Below are 19566 nucleotides of genomic sequence, written 5' to 3'. Positions count from 1 at the left end.
CTTCTGCTATATATAAAAAAAGATAAAAAATAAGTCAATCATCATACTTCCACCTCCACATGTAGTCAGACTCCTTTCTATTAGATCTAGCCAAGTAAACTTTCTTTGTTTTTCATTCGTAAATTATTTTATTTAAAAAAAAAACACCTGTTTTTCCATTAGTAGAACTTAAAAAATGATTTTTTTTAATCAAATCATTAAACTATTTTCCCGAAGTTAAAAACATACACTTGGCTAATGTTTAACTCAAACGGATATTTTGTTTAATTTTTCTGTTAATTAATTAATTTAAGAAAAATGCTAACATTGAAAATTGAGCAACTTTCACATATATCAAATATAAAATCAGATTTGTATGTTATAATTATAGTTTGCATAATTGCACTCAATAGTAAATTTTATGTTTGCTATGGAGCTTTTGATTTGTATAATTCGCTAGATACATTTAATTTTATACAAATTGTTCAGTTTTGTATAAATTTATTTATGCATTGTAATTTGTATAATAAGATATATATTTGTGTAATTATAAGTGTATAGGACGAAAATATATGTATTTGTATTTGTATTTGTATATACACTTTTCTCTCGTTTTATACAAACACAAACACATTTTATACATTTTATACCGAAACATATAAAATGACTAATTGTATACCGAAAATGGCTAATTGTATACTGAATCTGATGACAAAAAAATGGGATGTTTGTTGCGAATTACAAATAAAATAAATTATTGCTATAACATTTATTTGTAATTAATAATTTGATATTTTATACAATTTTCCCGTGAAAATTTAGTTCTAATAGGCTTTACTGAACACAAATTTGGTCCAAGATTATTTAGATTGGTGTATGGAGTTTTTTAGGCTTTACGTCCAACTCAGGTTTATAGGCTTCCAAACTGTAGCCCTTCTAACGGGCTTCACAGATGTGCAGGCCTAATACGGTCTCTGCATCTTCAATATTGGGCCTAAACGAAACAAAAACTTCGTTTTTGAAAAACAAAAAAAATTAATTATCACTGACGAAATGCAGGGCAGAGCGAAGCAACGAGAATTGAAAACAGTAAATCATGCTATATGGGGAAAGACATGACGGGTAAAAGTTTAACTGCACCAAAGTTAATAAATTATTATTTTTAATAACACAAAACTCGTCCAACTTTACATAAGTATACTAAAAAATGTCTCATTTGTTTTCATCCAGTAATTTTTTGATAAGAAAAATAATTGAACGACTCTAACAATATATACAAGCAACTTTCAGTAAATTTTGTTGCTACTTGAAATAGTTTAGTAACTATAGTACAATGAAGTAAAAGTTCAATCCATGATTTTATCCCCAAAACACTATATTTCAAGACTAGAAAAATAGAAATAGCTATTATATTTCGTTCCGTCCCAGATATAAAATACTTTTTAGTACTTTCTTTATTTGAATTTTAAACATGTCATGTGGAGAATTGAAGTTAAAAAATTATCCAAAATAATAATAATTTATTTAAATAGATTAATAAAAAAAATATAGTAATACAAATAAGTGGGGGATTAAGTGAGTAGTGACATACACGAGTTCGACGCGGAAACGACGGCATATTCGCATGCAAAATATCTTAATCTACTACATATACAATCACCATAGAACAAGTTTGATGCTTGATTCTCTTTGAGTTGATGGAACAAAATTTCGAATACACAAATATAACAATTTAAAATAAATGGTGACACACACGCAAATCAGTTCCATATTCTCCTTTTATTAATTAGCTAGAAAACTCGACAACACCACACATGCATGCATGCAATGACAAAATTCAAAAGCATAAAACAATTGTCTCAGCATCGCGATTCCACTACTATAGAGTTTAAATTCTATACACTAATCGATAACCACTAAATATATTCATGAAGTCAAATCACTAATAATTCATACTTTTAAGTGATAAATACTTTTAGTTAGTAATGTAAAAATGGTATATATTCCTGGCTAGACTATTACACGAAAACAATTTTATATATGGATATAAGATAAATCCATAAATAAAGTTGGATATAAATCATTTCGAATTTAAAAAAAAGAAAGCAAAGGGGAGGTTGTCGTATTTAATCTTTTTGAAGGGATGAGTTCGACCGCATAAGTTGTCTCATAAAAGAAGCAAAATAAGATATAGTATTGTGGGTTTATCTGAAAGATGACTAGCCTAAATGACCTTTACAAATATTCTTCAACCTCTTTACACGCAAGCTGATTCTATTGTGGGTTCTTATAAGTTATATTCTTCTACTATATATATAATTATCTAAAATACAAATTCAAATTCTCTTGGGAAATTATATGTTGAAAATCAGTTGCCTTTTGTCAATTTTCATCAGAACCATAAGCTTTCACTGGCAGCAGATTCTCCACCACGAGGGTAACAGCCACTTTTTAGGATAATCTTGTTAAGGACATGGAGCCCATATTTTTCAACATATCCGATACTCTTTAATTAATAATTTTCTTTATTTCTTTCAACTATCTTTTTTTGGGACATGACTATAATTAAGTTGGATATTTTAACTATTATTATTAAATCTCTAAAGTCGCAAAACTAATTTCTCCTGGTCAAGATTAAATATATATAAGTTAATCAGATAATTAATCAATAAGTTATGTTGTTGAAGATTCCCACATCAATTGGTAAAAATATGACTTTTTGTTTTATGATTTGCGTTAAAGGTTTAATTAGATTCAAGTCAAAAAATACTATGATAGGAACGCTTCAAATGGTTTTTAGATGAAGCAAATCCAAATCAATTAAACTTCAATATCGATGGTAGAAGACAAAAAAAAAAGTATAGAATATTACTAATCCAAATCAGAAATCACTCATTAATTACTAAGTTGATTAACTGAAAATTACTTATAATGGTCACATGAAAAAGTTTTTCAGGTGGTGTGATATGATTTTTGTTAGTCCATTTATTTTTAGAAAAAGTTACATACACTTCTAAATTTAAATATAATTAACTTCACGTACACTTCTTCTATTTCACCCTTAACATGAAATGTACTTTATATATATCCATACAGAAGTTATGTCATGTTAAAACAATATCACGTAGCAGCTAGGTAGCTAGAGCTTTGCGTTGAAAATTTGCAAACGTTTCTGAGGCACAAATGTAACACAATCGTCGAGACCATGAACAGTTCGCATTATTTCCCTTTTGATTCATGGAAGAAAAAACATGGTAAACAGAGTATTGCAGAAAATTGTGCAAGTAACAGCAGATAGAAGCCAGATCTTCAAAACAGCCTTTGTTGTTTTATTTCATTTTCATTTTTGTCATGTATCCGATCAGTGGCAGAGCCAGAATTATTAATAAGGGGTTCAAAATCTGAGAAGTAAACACACGAACTTGTGAAAAGGGGTTCGACATCTATTATACATACCTAAAAAAATAGTTTAACATTGAATAAATAGTAATATTTTCCGCCGAGGGGGTTCGGATGCCTCCGCCCCTATATCCGATACAGCTACACGATAGAAAAAAGGAGGGTATATAAACAGTATCGTTGAAGAAAATTGTGAAGATCGTGTCAGTAAAGTTAGTAAATTTAGTTTTGGTTTATTTTTTTTTTAGGAATCACTTGGATTTATATGCCAATAAAATATATAGATAATTATATAAGTACTGTGTATTTATTCTATACTATTATATTATCCTTCGATTAGGATGGTTGTGAATTTGTGATAGTGACTGAAATTTCAAGGCATTCACTAATACACAAGGTTTGTATTTTATAATACTAGTAGAGCAATTTATTGCCCTGCACCAGGTTTGGATTGAATATTTTTTAGATATTAAAATTAATTTTATGAGTAAGTAATTGTCTGTTTGGGTATGGGATAATTAATTTATTCGGTAAAAGTGTGTGTAATCGTTTTAATCGAAATGTGAAAAGTTATTGGCAAGAAAATTACATTTGCCAACTATTATATCATTTTCAGTGCCTGCTATTTCTACTGCAACTATTATATTAACGGGGGCGAATTGAGGAGTGTTCACTCAAGCTCCTCAATAAAAATTACACTATATGTATAAGATATGTTTTTTTGTGTTTAGTGTATGTAAATAAATATTGAATTCCTTAAACACGGTGTAGAGGTTATGCCACTGATTATATAATCAGACTCTTAAGGTGGGGTCTCATCTATTTGTCAAGTAATTTATTCTAGCTTTGCCTCAAAGAGTTACGTATTAAAAAAAAAAAAAGTGGTATATGAATTCTTGCATAAATATCTTTGAAATACGAAATGAGTGAAGCAAGCACATGTATAGAACAATTATATTTGACTACTTTAGCGCATTGTTGGTGAAAGGGGGGGAAAGAAGAGAGTAGAATATGGGAGAAATTAAACAATCAACAAAAATGTTTTAATTTCTTTTCCTTTTACATGAAAATAAGGCGAAGGGAAAAATATATTTACCTGCATTGTAGGTCTAAAAATAAGAATACAAACAATATACTTCACGCTCAAAGAACATATGCCCTCAATTGTGGCCATTGTTAAAAAATTCCACGTTCAATTTTTCGTCCTTTGTTTTACTATATATTTTTAAAGTAGGAGTAGCATGTACCAACCATGTTGTTCCACCTTCTTTGCTACTCCCGTGATAGCAAGCTACTTGGGATTAGACCAACCAAAAATACAAAGACATTGATTCCAAGTGCAGGACGAAAACGACAGGTTAAGAAAACTACTTCTATGGTGGATAGAGTTACCTATGTATATGTTATTGGTGGGAGGTTACATGTATTTCACGAAATTAGTCGAGGTAAGCGAATGAACACATGGTTCATATGAGTGATTTATGATTCAGACCCAATATTCAACAAGATTCTCTTTCTTACTTTTGATATCCCGCGAGAACTTATTTCAACGATAATCTAGTTTTAAAAATGAAAAATTTTCAACTCATATTAAAGTGTCCATAGATGCTTGTGGTTAGGGGTGTACAAAATCGAACCGAAAATCGAACCAAACTGCAAATCGAGTCAAATAAAAAAAACTGACTAATGGTTTGGTATGGGAAAAAAAAACCCGACTATATTTGGGTTGATTTGGTTTTAACTAAAAAAACCAAACCCGAGACCAAACCAACCTGATATTATATATATAATTTTAAAATTTAATTTTATACATAAAAATATTTACTTTGATATAAATTTTAAATATTTCTTATACTTTTTCATAGTTTTTATCTTTTAATATATTATTTCAAGTTTGAAACTTAGAATTCTGAATGGTCCAATAAAGATTATAATCCACAAATCTTGGTAATTATAATAAGCTTAAATCAAAATCAAATTAATACGAATGCAAAAAGAAAATCAATTCAACACTAAGAATAACAATAATATTGAATATTTGTTCTTTGGTTTTACATTGGTTTAAACAATTAAAATGCATAATCTAACTTTAATTTCCTTTAATATTTAGTCATATAACTAACACTTATTAAACTTATTTTAGCATGATTTAGTACTTTTAAATTATGATCATTTTCATTATGACTTGTTAATTTGCAATATTTGTTTTATGCGATTTCATTATTATTCTTATTATTATTATTATTTTTGGATATTTTAGTGTCATTAATCGTATCATATTTTATGTTATTTTTTTAAAGAAACACCTGAAATAGTTGTATTTTGGTAGGATTAAAGAAATATTTGAAGTACAAGTAAATTATATGTTTGTATGAATATTGAATACTTTACCGGAAAAATCCGAGGTTGCAAAACCCGAGTTTTATTGATTTGGTTAGGTTTATAAATTTAAAAAATCCAACACAAATAATTTAATTTGATAGTTGAAAAACCCAAATCAACTCGGTCATGCACACCCCAACTTGGGGTGGAACTTTTCACAGCAACCTTATGTATCCCATGTAGTTATCAGACATTAATTAATTTTAACCATAAGCGAAAAAAGGTAAGTAGAATAAGTTGAAAAATCTAAAAGGATAATGTTACGAGACGACATGCAATTTAAGATATAGTAATATCTCTATCAAAGTTGTAAAGCGTGCATGAGACATACTAAATATTCTCCATCTTTCAATTTATGTCGTTCATTTTAATCAATTACATTATCTCAGTAATAGAAAAAAAGTTTTAAATCAATAAATAGAATATAAATATTTGTGTTGCTATAAATTATTTCATTTAAGATAAATTAAAAATTAATTTTTTTTCACTAACCAAAAAAATAAAAAAATACACCACATAAATCGGAATAAATTATTGAGTATATCCTTTTAGACCTGTGAATGGGGCAAATCAAAACGCACCTACGAGGCTTAGCTTAAAAGGTTGAGTGTTCAGAAATAAGGAGCATTGCATGGTGTGGAATTAGATTCGAGACAAGTCCCATTCCATTATTGCTTTTGTAAACATGGATAAAGAGTCACATACAGGGAATGGTAGTGTAGTAAACAGGACAGAAAAAAAAAGGCCAAATCCATCGGTAGCTCTCTAAATTTGACATAAAATTTCACTTAGACACCTTAACTAGCTAATGTTCATTTTAGACACCTCAGATAGGATCTCACTGTGTCATTTTGATACTTTTCGCTAACATGACATGATAAGTGTAATGCACCCAAAATCAACGCGTGAAGGGGATCTTTTTCAGGCCAAAAAAATAATATTTAAAAGGTCAAAACTATTCTTCTTCCTCATTCTCTCCTCCACCACACACCATCCATTCACCATCACTGCCACCATCGCTATTAATACAATCAAATTAATTTTTTCAGTTCCGAAAATCACCACAATTATCGTCATCTTCTCATTCTTATTCTTTAGATCCAACAATTACAACTTTTATTGCAATCTTTCAAGTTCGGTGCTACACACCATTGGACATCTATCACACCCGTCAAGTTCATATATGCAAATATTCATTCTAAACGGGAGGGACTACAACATACAAATAATACATAGCATTGGTATTTGTGATTCTTTTATAGTTTTATTCCTTTAGGAGGCACTGTAATATTAGATACACAATTAAAAAGCATGAAATTGATAATATACAAATTAAATCTACAATAACAAAAAAATGGAAATTTGAATTTAATAAAAATCCCAAAAAGAAAAAAAAAACAAAAGAAGAAATTAGGGGTAAAGAGGAGGCTCTGGAAAAGTTTGGAAGAATGAGGAAGAAGGGGTGGGATAGTTTGGTGGGGTTTTAGAAACTAAATGCTTTTATTTACTAAGTATTATTTTTGGCTGAAAATTATTTTTTCCTTATAATGTATTTTTAAAGTATTATTTTGTACTTAATTATCACGTGTCTTTTCTTAATTAGCCATTATATTATATTATTTTCGAGTGTGTTATACGCACAGTGTAATTTAGTGAATTGTCAAAAAAGTGTCAAACTGACACAACAGAATTCTACATGAGGTGTTTAAAATGAACATCGTCTAGTTGATGTGTCTAAGTGAAATTTTGTGTCAAATTTAGGAGCCACCGGTGAATTTGGCCAAAAAAAAAAAATACTCTGTTTAAATTTTATATGAAATAGTTAGTTTTTCGAAAGTAAAATTATTTATTTGTTTGATTTTTGAAATTCAAAGCATTTCATATTACTAATTGAAACAAAGAAAATTCGAGGTGGACTGGTCAAATGGGCTATAGAATTGAGAATTAGATTCATGGATGGGAAAGTGATGGACGTACCAGTTAACACGTAAATGGTGCTGCCATTTTGCCGTACGCCTCCTTCCTCCCTATCTAGTCTCTTCGCCTTGCACTTAATGGTGGTCCCATTTTCCCAACTCCTAGATTTTGCCTCTTTTGAAAAATCATGAGACATTGAAGTAATTAAATTCCTAGTTTGGACGGGTTGGTTATCTACATTATGGTTTGGGATTGAACCCTTTCAATGTTTTTTGAATTTAGTCTGTCGTATAAAGCTTAATTAATACGGTTTATTTTTTCTGTGTGATTTACAATCTATTACAGAATGAAATATTTTTTCAATGTTCACCAGAAGGTAAATATTATAGCAATTGCTAGTTATCCGCAATTCCTAAATTTACCCTTTTAGGCCTATTTTATGTGGTAAAACAAAAATAAGTTATACTAGTGAATATATTATTTTTTCATCAATTATTTGATTCTTTCATAGAGTAAGTTTTTTTCCCTTTTAAGAGTCTAAGTTTAATATACCGAAGAGTAGGGGTGTACAAAATCGAATGAAACCGCAAATTGAGTCAAGTCGGAAAAAAAAATTCGACTAATAGTTTAGTTTGACTTGGTTTGGTATTTGGAAAAAACCCGACTATACTTAGGTTGGTTTGGTTTTAACTAAAAAAAGTCAACTTGATACCAAACCAACCCGACATTATAAATGTAAATTTTAAAATTTATTTTAAACATAAAAGAATTTACTTTGATGTAATTTCTAAATTTTACTTGTATGTTTTCATAATTGTTATCTTTTAACATATTTTAAAAAGATTTTTAGAGACTTAAAAATTTGAATGGTACAATAAATGTTATAGTCCATAGATATTAATAACTCTAATAAGCTCAATTCGAATCAATTCAATACTAATACTAACAAAATAAATTAATTCAACACTAAGAATGACAATAATGTTGAATATTTGTTCTTTAATGTTTAATCATGTAATTAATACTTATTAGACTTATTTTAGCATGATTAATACTTTTAAATTATGATCATTTTCATTATGACTTATCAATTTGCAATATTTATTTTATATGATTTCATTATTATTTTTATTGAATATTTTAGTTTCATCACTCATCTCATATTTTGTGTTATTTTCTTAAGAAACACCTTAGATAGTTGTATTTTGGTTAGACTGAAGAAATATTTGAAGTACAAGTTAATTATATGTTTGTATGAATAACCGGAAAAATCCAAAAACCCAAAGAAAAAAAATCCAAGGTTTATTAGTTTGGTTTGATTTAAAAAATCAAAAATTTGACACAAATGGTTTGGTTTAGTATTTGAAAAATTCGAACCAATCCGAGGTTGAAAAACACGAAAAAACCCCAAATTTTATTAGTTTGATTTGGTTTATAAATTTAATTTTTTTATACAAATAGTTTGATATAATATTTGAAAAATCCAAACCAATCCGATCATGTACACCCTACCAAAGAGGTTCCCCTCATGTAATCAATCTCTAAGTTGGGTTTAATGTCATATACTTTATCTCCTAAAAAATCCAATGGACTAGATTGATTTTAAATTAAATAACATAGGAGTATTTGCTAATTTGAAAGTAATAAATAAAAAAAGAGAAGAGCGCAATAATGTAGTAAGTCAAAGATGGTCATATGTGTCATAAATAGAGACTTGTCTTTTAATTAATAAAATGTCACTGTTACATGTACCCTCCCGAGGTTCCCATCAGAATCTGGTTAGGTTTCTTTCTTCAGTATCTAACCTCTGTAAAAAAAATATTTTAAAAAAATGATGTACCTAACTTATAAAAATAGTAAAAAAACATTGAATTGTAGTAAGATTAGGTGAAACAAGATTTAGCCATGAGACATAAACCTATAAAGTTCAAATCATGGCAAAGTTTTATTGCTTTCTTCCATATCGTCCTTCAATATACACACCAAAACAGGAAAGTGGAGGTTAGGGAACAATTGCCAAAATAGATTTTCCATAAAATAAATTAAATTATTGCAGTTTTAAACTAGAAAACAGAGTACAAGAATTGCAATAATGCAACCCGACCATATATATAACAAGGGAATTCGAAAAAAAATACTAGTTAAATTTTAGCTATTTGTTGTTAGATGTAAATTTAACTAGTTAAAAGAGGATGAGGTAAATTTAAATAAGCAACTTTCACATATAACAAACATAAAAATCATATTTGTATGTTATAACTATAGTTTGCATAATTGTGCTTCATAGCAAATTTTATATTTGCTACGGAGCTTTTGATTGTATAATTCGCTAGATCTATACTTCTAATTTTATACAAATTGTTCTGTTTTATATAAATTCATTTATATATTGTAATTTGTATAATAAGATTTGTATTTGTATAATTATAAGTGTATAGGACGAAAATATATGTATTTGTATATACAATTTTCTCTCATTTTATACAAACATAAACACATTTATATATTTGTATACCGAAAATGGCTAATTGTATATCGAATCAGATGGCAAAAAAATGAGATGTTTGCTGTGAATTACAAATAAAATAAACTATAATTATAACATTTAATTTAAATTAATAGTTTGCTATTTCATACAATTTTCCCAATTTAAAATCACATGAAGTAAGTGATCTTAAAAGACCTATTATCTTTTTGAACTATATCATCTTCAATTACCATACATGATACAATCATCATTATTTATCAAATGTCTGTAAGATGTTTTAATTTTAATAAAAACATAACGAGGCCTAATTAATTTATGACCATCCTCCTATCAACACGGGGAGTCGGGGATAATAGAAACTTGTATCTATCTAGTCTAGTCAAAGAATTAAAAGTTTCAGTTTAGATTCTCTTTTTTTTTTTTTAATCTTTGTTTTGATTTGAAACGTTGACCAGATGAACTTCAGTACGCCACAACTTGTAGAGAACACAATAGCAAATTGTCTAATTTCTATGACTATCTTTAAACGATTAAATGATCAAATGATCTTTTATGTATGGATAATGCTTATTTTAGTCTTAATATATTTCATTTTATTGAAATGGTCCTTAATATATATCAAAAAGTGTTTAATTTGGTACTTTATTTTAATTATAACAGATTTTTTAAAAACACAAGTGTTGAATTTGACTGTGAATCCATATGACTAATAAATTTCATCATTATTGTCTTCTTTATTAACGCCAAAGAAAATTCAATGAAATCTAACATTATTGTCTCTACTTTCTCTAGTAAAATTTACTATTTTCTCTTGCTTAAAATAGAAATTGGTATTAGGTCAATGGAATAATATTTTAACAAAGAAAAATAGTATATTTGTTGGAGAAAGTAGAGAAAATGGGGTTAGATTTTATGTAATTCTTTCTTTGGATAGCATAAAGAAGACAACAATAGTTAATTTTGTTATCAACATAGGGTCAATAGTTAAATTGAACACTTTTTTAATTTATAAAATTTTTAGGTTTAGGGCAAAGACCAAAATGAACACTTTTTTTTTTGGGTTAAGGACCATTTCAATTAAGTGATATATATTAAGGACCATAATAAACTCTTTTGTCAAACATTAAGGACTATTTTAATCAAATGAAATATATTAAAGATCAAAATAAAGTATTACTCATACATTAGAGACCATTTTAGTCATTTTCTCATCTTTAAACACGCAACTTTTAGAAATCTTTTTTTATATTAAAACAAAATAATACTAATAAACATAACAGAAGTAAGTATAAGAATTCAACAAATTTAACGAGCTGGAAGCGTCTGAAGAATCAGTGATTGTTTTCTTCAATTTTGCAGTCTAGAAATCAATACATAGTTGACTAATTTTAAACAAAAAGATGAATATATTCCTATTAGATCCAGAGTAAAACTAAAAAATACTCCCCAGTATTTCAAAGATACCGCTTATATTTTAATGGTGCATATATATTGATTTATATATAATTCGATCTCTCTATAATATTCATCTTCTATGACAATATTTTACCATAACAGTTAAGTTTTATTTGAAATAGATTTTCTCTTAATATAAGTTAAAATTATTCAACCAAATATTATGTAAAACAACTATAGCATATAACAACATATTTGACATAGAGAATATTGACTAAGTGACATATTAAAATTTAAAGAGTACTTATTATTTGATATAATTTCATAAGTGGGAGGTAGTTATTATACAAGGGATCTAAATATTTAATTTCATAATATACGTTACAATTGTACTATATTTTTGAAGAATTTTCACAATATATGGGGTTTGATATTTTAAACAGAAGGGGTGCATTCGAAACTTACTCAATATTATAAGGGTGTGGCAAGTAATTTATCATGTTTTTCCAAGTATAGCAAAAAGCGGGAACCTAAGCTGTTAAATTGAAGTTGTGATTATAGTAGTTAAAAATCAAAATCATTAGCTCCCTTTTCAATTTATGTGAAATAGTTTAATTGTAGGAAGTGTAAGAAAAAAAAATAATTTAAAATTTGTTATTAAAAATAAATTATAAATATTTATGTGATTCTAAATCATTTTAAAATAAAATGAATATTTTAGAATTAAATTATTTCTATTAAATCTAAAAATATATCAATATTTTCGGAACAGACTAAAAATAATTGAGTCATATAATTTGAATTAAAGAGAGTATAAATTTTCACTTTTTTTTTTAAACATTTGTGAGAGAATAGAAATAAGAAAGAAAGCTTTTTACGAGATTTGAACATAAGTGAAATTGAAACTATATTTTTTATCATTGTTAAGGAAGAAATCATGAATAAGTGATTAAACAAGTTTTTTTTTCTAAACACGATCATAAAAATAATCTCTTATTATAATTTATAAATTATTATTTAAAAAAAAACACTTTTTCAATGGCATAAAAGATGAAAGACATAAAATTTTAAATAGATTTATACAAAACTAGTAAATCAAATCTTTATTGGAACCTAAAATTAAAATAGATTTATACAAAACTACAAAATCAAATCTTTATTGGAACCTCTGTTAGAACTCTTTGAATATCAACTTATGAGTCTTCTGTCAAATATTTTTCTATTTATTATTGACCAAACACAACAGAAGATTTTTCTTTTTTCAATTATTCGCCGTCTGATTAAAACATACTAAATAGCTTTTGCAAAATCGTATTGTTTATTCCACGCAACAATATTAATACTCTATAAATTGGCAGGACCTATTCATTTAAAACGCTTCTATTGCTTCCAATAAATCTAAATTAAAATTCCTCACTCCTTTTCTCTTCTCTCAGTAAATAATACTGTAATAAGCAAAACCGTAACTACATATCTACTCAAATTTCCTTTAGATTTTTCTGTGAAAAACCAACTTTTTCAATCGATCAGCATAGCTTGTTTTCATTGCTCTACAAATGGATGCTTTCGATTTCGGTACTGAAAAAATGGAAAACAGAGTAATTCTGATATTCCACAGTTTCAAAAGCGTTGCCAAGCTTTTTCGAATTGTTGAGCTTTGCGTTGGAGTTTTTGTGCTCTTATGGAGTTCTACTCGGTTACCTTTTGTCGTCAAAATATCCGGCGAGTATTTCCGGCAACTTATCTCCATAATACTTAGCCCTCTCTTCATTTTCCTTATTAGCAACGTCATCGTTCTCACTCTCTTCTTCAAATCTGGCCGATTCAACGGCGATTCATCAACAATTTCAAATAACACCGAAACTGAACTCTACGATTCATTCATCGAAAAGGAAGAATGCTCCGGTAATTTCACCGCCGGAAACTCCTCTTCCGCACCGGCACGTGAACCAACTGTCTACCAAGACAAACAGACTATACTTGAAGTGAATGCTCAGACGATCTCGGAATCAGACGGTTCCGAAGAAACAGAGACGGAAACTGAAAAGGATTTTTATTCTCAAATTCCACGGAGAACTAAATCGGCGATGTTTGAAAGGGGAAGTAACAAGGAAATATACGGTAAGCTTCGTAGATCGGAGACAGAGATGTACCGGAAAATCGATAATTCCGTTGATCCATCGGAAACGGTTTATCCAGTGGATGAATTAAGCAATGAGGAGTTTCAGAAAGCCATTGAGGATTTCATTGCTAGGCAAATCAAATTTCATCAGGAAGAGAAGTTGGCTATTGTTCTTCATAGCTAAACTTAATAAAGTGTATTTCTTACTCAATATTTACTGTATTGCCCATTAAAAGATTAAAAAAAAAAATAGATAACATAAAATTAGGGGTTAATGTACAGATCAGTTAATGAATAATAGGAAGGAGGCGTAAATCTGATGTGGAAAATAGGGGGAGAGCTCGTAGTGAATCTGAGCCGTTGATCTTTGCAGCGGATAAGAAGATTCAGTAATTCCGTGAATGCGTTGCGCTCGCTGTTTTACAATAGTACTTGAGCTATGATTGTTAGGCTCAGAAAGCTAAAAGTGTGGTTTGGTTTTCTATCTTTGTATAAAATTAATTAATCAAGATGGAAAAAGGGAGAGAATGTATTCTAAAATTCCCACTTATGTTATTCTTCGTCTACTATATTTTAATTTTTTTCTTTTCAGGTAATATTCCTTAAGAAAAAAATAATAGGAACTATTTTAATGTAAACCTATGTGTAATAAACAATCGTGAGTCTTATGTTCGATATCAGAAAAGATACTTGGACATACTTGATCTAAAAAGATAAACTAATTAACTTAGCATGCAAGTTTAGTGAAGTTGCAGATTTGTAAAAGACAAATAAAAATGTCCCTTTTCACTCTTTATTCTTAGCTTACACATATCGATAAATATGAGATGGTCATTATAAATATATAAAAACTTGAAAAATTAAGCAAATACAAATGATGTTCCTTTGCTTTGACGAGATGGATTGATCAAGTGGCAAGCACTCTATACCTCTTGTTTTAAGATTGTGATCCTTAAACAAGTTATGCATGGATATTTTGTATTGCTGAATAGACCTCCCACGCTACATAGATTAGGCATATAAACGAATTTGAGTCACTAAAAAAACAAAAAATAGTAACTCATGAATAGGGGTATATAATGTCTCTTAATCTCTTGATTAATTAATTGTAGCACCATATATAAGTTGCTATAACGCCTCTATGGAACAGGTATTAACATGAGATAATAATATCATGAGACCAAGAAGTGAATGGTCATTCACGTGAAAAGTTGGGCATGCCAAAATATTTGGAGAGGCACAATGCAAGTTGATCTCTCTTCAAACTGGTCTGAATAATTATTAGTATTACTATTACCTGCTATTTAGGATAAATAAGGGATTAATGAAAAGATTTTGACTAGATATGATGTGGGTTCATTTTGGAACTTTGAAAAGACTAATTATGGATCATATATGAAACAAAAAGCCCAGACACTAAATCATAGGCAAGGGACTTAACCATCATTAGGTTAGCAAATATTGTACTACTAATTAGGAGTCCCTTTTCACCGCCATCATTAATATCCATTTCCCCCAAAAAAACAATGATGAAGGTCTAGTAATATAGTATGACATAGAATTTACAATTTCGTGTGAAATTGAGTTATAAATCTTTTCTTTTAAAAAATAAGAACAATTGGTGAAATTAATATGTTTTAAGAAGAAAGATTGAAATATCAAACTCATACCTAGTTGATCCTAATCCGATTCTCTCTTATTCATTTTACTTGTCAATTTTTCTTTTACAATCTCTTTTGACAAAAATTCTAAATAAAAAGTATTTCGATTAGTTTACTTTTACTTATTTATTTTAATTATGTCTTGCTCTTGCGATACTAATTAATCTCTTCCACATTAGTCTGAGTAACAATAAAATATAAAGAATCCAATCTCCATTCTTTTTTGTTTTAATTAAATGACAAGTATTCTGAAATAGCTATTTTTAATAAATATGACAAGTAAAAAAAACGAAAAAGAGTTATTTTTACCCTATAAAAATTCATCATTGCTAAATTAGTTTCACAAATAATTTATTATTTTTGCAATCATTTAGGTAATCAAATTTGGCTACTAATACCGAATTTTCAGCCCATAGACTACCCCCACTTTAAGATGGCTGTGCTTTGAACTTTTTGGTAAAGAGAATTTCCAATGTATTAATTAAAATTTAAAAATAAAAAGAAATAAAGGAAATGAAGAAGAGGAAGCTTTTAGATTATTCTAGTGTGAAAAAAGGTACAAAGCAGTATTTAGTGATCCACGCGTTAATATAATCTTTTTCACTTTAATTATCTCCGTAATCTCTGTTCCAAAAGAGCCACTTTTACACTTTTTTTTGTACAATTAGTGATTAAAGAATCTTTAATTACCGACACATTTGGATTTCTTCTGCTCAAACTTTGTTATAAAAAATGGGAATTAAATCTCTGTTTTTCCTAATTGTTTTGGGAGACAACATGATTACAATTTCCACCAAAAATTGCATGTGTGGAATTTCTTTTGTAGTAGTTATGAGATGGATATCTCGTTGGTTAACTGAAAGAGTGATATATATATATACACTTTATTAATATTTGTTAATTGCAAATGGGTAATATAATGATACTGTCTTTGTGGTCGTATGCCAAACACATTAAAGTCCTATTCTTTCAAGTTTGCCCATTTTTCTCTTTTCATTCTTTTTAAATCCATGTGCTTTGGAGGGAAAAGAGAAAGTATACATACTTATATCTATTGTTCTTTAATTTGTAGGGAAAATATGAAGTGTATATATATATATTGATGGCCAAAAGGGTGCAAAGAGATATTGCCACTAGCTGTTTTTTTAACTTGAAGATTGAGTTGTCAATTCAATTGTGATCTTTAGAAATTGAAGTTAAGTTTGAATATACATGTACTTGATTTTTTCTTAGAAGTTTTGTGAAAAAAAGTTTCAAAGATCTGGTTTTGAAAACTTGAAAATATTTGAATATTGAAGTATAAATATGAAAGCTGTAAATCTTTCTATACTTTTTGGGAATTAGGAGATGCATGTGTTTCGGGACTTTGGGTATTCTTTGGTAAATCTTAATATACCTGTAAAATTCTAAATTTCAAATAATATTTGTATAGTCGATTTGACTCAAGATTATCATTTATTTTTTAACTTAAAAGTATGAATGTTAATTAGGGATTTGGCTCCTCTCTATTTCTCTTCTCTCCATTTTTTCCAAGTTCCTATTTAGATTAGTGACACATGGCATAGGTTAAATTGAATGGCTAAGATTTAATTCCCAAAGTAAATTTCTAACCATGTTTTAAATAATAAATATATTATATATTTAATTTTAAAAATTACTATAACCCCACAATCATAGCAACCTATTATCTTCTTCATAAATTTAGGGGAAAAATAGTTTTCTTCCTATTTTTTCAAAGGGCAAACTACATAAATCCCACTAGTTTAAGTTTTAATTACTAAGATTCCCATTAGTTTCAAATATTACTTCCTCTACCATATTTCATGCTTATTAGGATACATGAGTATGAATCCGCGAGATACATGTATTTGCCGAATTTTAAAATCGAGATACATATTTTATTTGTTTAAATTAATTAGTTGTAACTGATTTCCTAAATTAGAGGAGTAATTGAGATACAAGTATCTACCATATTTCGTGCTTAGGATACATGAGTATGAATCCGCGAGATACATGTATATGCCGAATTTTAAAATAGAGATACATATTTTATTTGTTTAAATTAATTAGTTGTAACTGATTTCCTAAATTAGATTAGTAATTGAGATACAAGTATCTACCATATTTCGTGCTTAGGATACATGAGTCTGAATCTGGGAGATACAGGCGCCTGCCGAATTTTAAAATTGAGATACATATTTTATTTGTTTAAATTAATTAGTTGTAACTTATTCCTTAATCAACAGAGTAATTGAGAGACATGTATCATTACTCGCGAGATACATGATGAATAGTCAGCCATTTTAATTGGATCGTTCCTAAACTTAGTTCTACTCTCCGCTCAAATGTTGGAAGATGAATAGTCAGAACCTGCAACCATTGTAACATTGTTGACGAAAACATACAAATAAAAATGAAAGTCAATATTAATCAGCCATTAAAATAGTATGAAGAACTAACAAATTCAACCAATGAAAAAATCCTAAATTTGAACTTTGAAACTACTACATCTATGAATTAGATACATGAAAATGGTGTCAAACAAAAATACATCAATCGAATTTTTTTTTACTTTACCTCTATATATAATGCTGCTTATGTAAAGTTGGGTATGCAATTTTTACATCCAAAATATGCATTGAGTAGGTTGAGAAGAAGGGGTAATGGATGATGAAGGATAATAACGTGTAGGTGTGGGTAAAGATACAAAGGAGATGTGTGACTGGGGAGGGAAACAATGGAGTTGGAAAGAGAGAAATTGATTTGAATTGTAAAAAGTCCTAATATTAAGGAAGTATAATGTTAGGATAATTATTAATTACCACTTTTAATGGGATTGTGTATCTGATTATATTTTTTTAAAGATCTGGTATATTTATTTAAAAATGGTATTATAAGTAATATTTTTAAACTAGTGAGAATATATATATTTATGGTGTGAAAGTATGTCTATATAGGTAGTTTTTCCTTCAAAACTCAGGATGTTACTTTTTTTTTTTAATTTTTAAGTTATCTTTTTATTGCATTTTTTCCTTGAATTTTTCTTTTTAACCATTAGCTATTGAAGTTTATTATTTTTCCTAATTTATTTCCCTGTTTTTTTCTATAATCGGTAATATCTTCTTCTTTTTTTAAAAAAGAATATATAAGTTTAAAAGTTTTTCTTCTTATTGAGTTATCGATTTAAGTTATTTTCTTAACGGCTGAATCGATAATTTAGTATTAATTTATTTAATTACAATTCTACCTTTAGTTGACTAGTTAGCTTAGGCTTCAGTTCATTTCTCAATTCTGATTTCTCATAGAGAAAGTTTCAAACAAGATTACAATAAAAAGATTATTTAAAAGAAGATTAAAAAAAGATTCTACCAAAAAAAATTTGAAAGAAAACTTTTTTTCCTATATTTATGGACAAGATAATATATTGCTAAGATTGTGAGATTATAATAATTTTTAATAGTAAATATATATTGTATTTATTAGCTAAATCATGGTTAGAGATTTACTTTGGGAAATTAAATCTTAGCCATTTATTTTAACTTATGTTATGTGTCACTGATCCAAATAGGAACTTGGGGAAAATAGAGAGAAGAGAAATGCAGAGAAGCCGGATCCGAATATTGATTCATTCATACTTTTTGATTTAATAAATCCATCGAGTAACTAATTTCTCAGATGCCTATTCGCAGTTCGCACCATCTGGCCAAATCTATATAAGATCAATACTTTTTCACTTTTCTACCTTCTCGATATTATATACTCCCTCCGTCCCATTTTATATGAGGTATTTTGATTCGGCACGGAGTTTAAGAAAGAAAGGAAGACTTTTAAAACTGGTGGTCCAAAATGAATGATAGAAATTTGTGTGGCTGTAAATCATTTCATTAAGGGTAAAATAGACATTTTATAGTCAAATTGTTACTTAATATAGAAATGTGTCATTCTGTTTGGGACTGACTAAAAAAGAAAGTAAGTCACATAAATTGGGACAGAGGGAGTAACAATTTCTTTTAACCTACCTTTTGGGAATTTCTACTTTTGAAAATATTCTTACTGGATTCTGTTAATTTTTTTGTTAGAGGAGAGTATTTAAAAAGCCCGATTCTAACCTCATAAAAATAATCTTTCTGGATAATTTTCACATGAGTGGACACACAGTGTGAATTGAAGTAATATGCATTAACATGTTAAATTATAATATTAATGTGATACAGCGTGTTAAT

At 28.3% G+C, this 19566-nt stretch overlaps 2 protein-coding genes across 2 annotated transcripts in view; both read left to right on the top strand.

The window, feature by feature from the left end:
• LOC125849535 (disease resistance RPP13-like protein 4) overlaps positions 1 to 19566 on the top strand; it is a 66652-nt gene that overhangs the window by 967 nt on the left and 46119 nt on the right. The window lies entirely within an intron of this gene.
• Positions 12966 to 14320, top strand: LOC125849555 (uncharacterized). Its single transcript, XM_049529655.1, has one exon. The coding sequence runs from the start codon at positions 13117 to 13119 to the stop codon at positions 13864 to 13866; it is 750 nt and encodes a 249-aa protein (XP_049385612.1). The 5' UTR covers positions 12966 to 13116; the 3' UTR covers positions 13867 to 14320.

Source organism: Solanum stenotomum, chromosome 12 (genome assembly GCF_019186545.1).
Source record: "Solanum stenotomum isolate F172 chromosome 12, ASM1918654v1, whole genome shotgun sequence".
Classification (NCBI taxonomy): Eukaryota; Viridiplantae; Streptophyta; class Magnoliopsida; order Solanales; family Solanaceae; genus Solanum; species Solanum stenotomum.
The sequence above is the reverse complement of the archived record's forward strand: the minus strand, read 5'-3'. Positions and strand labels throughout refer to the sequence as shown.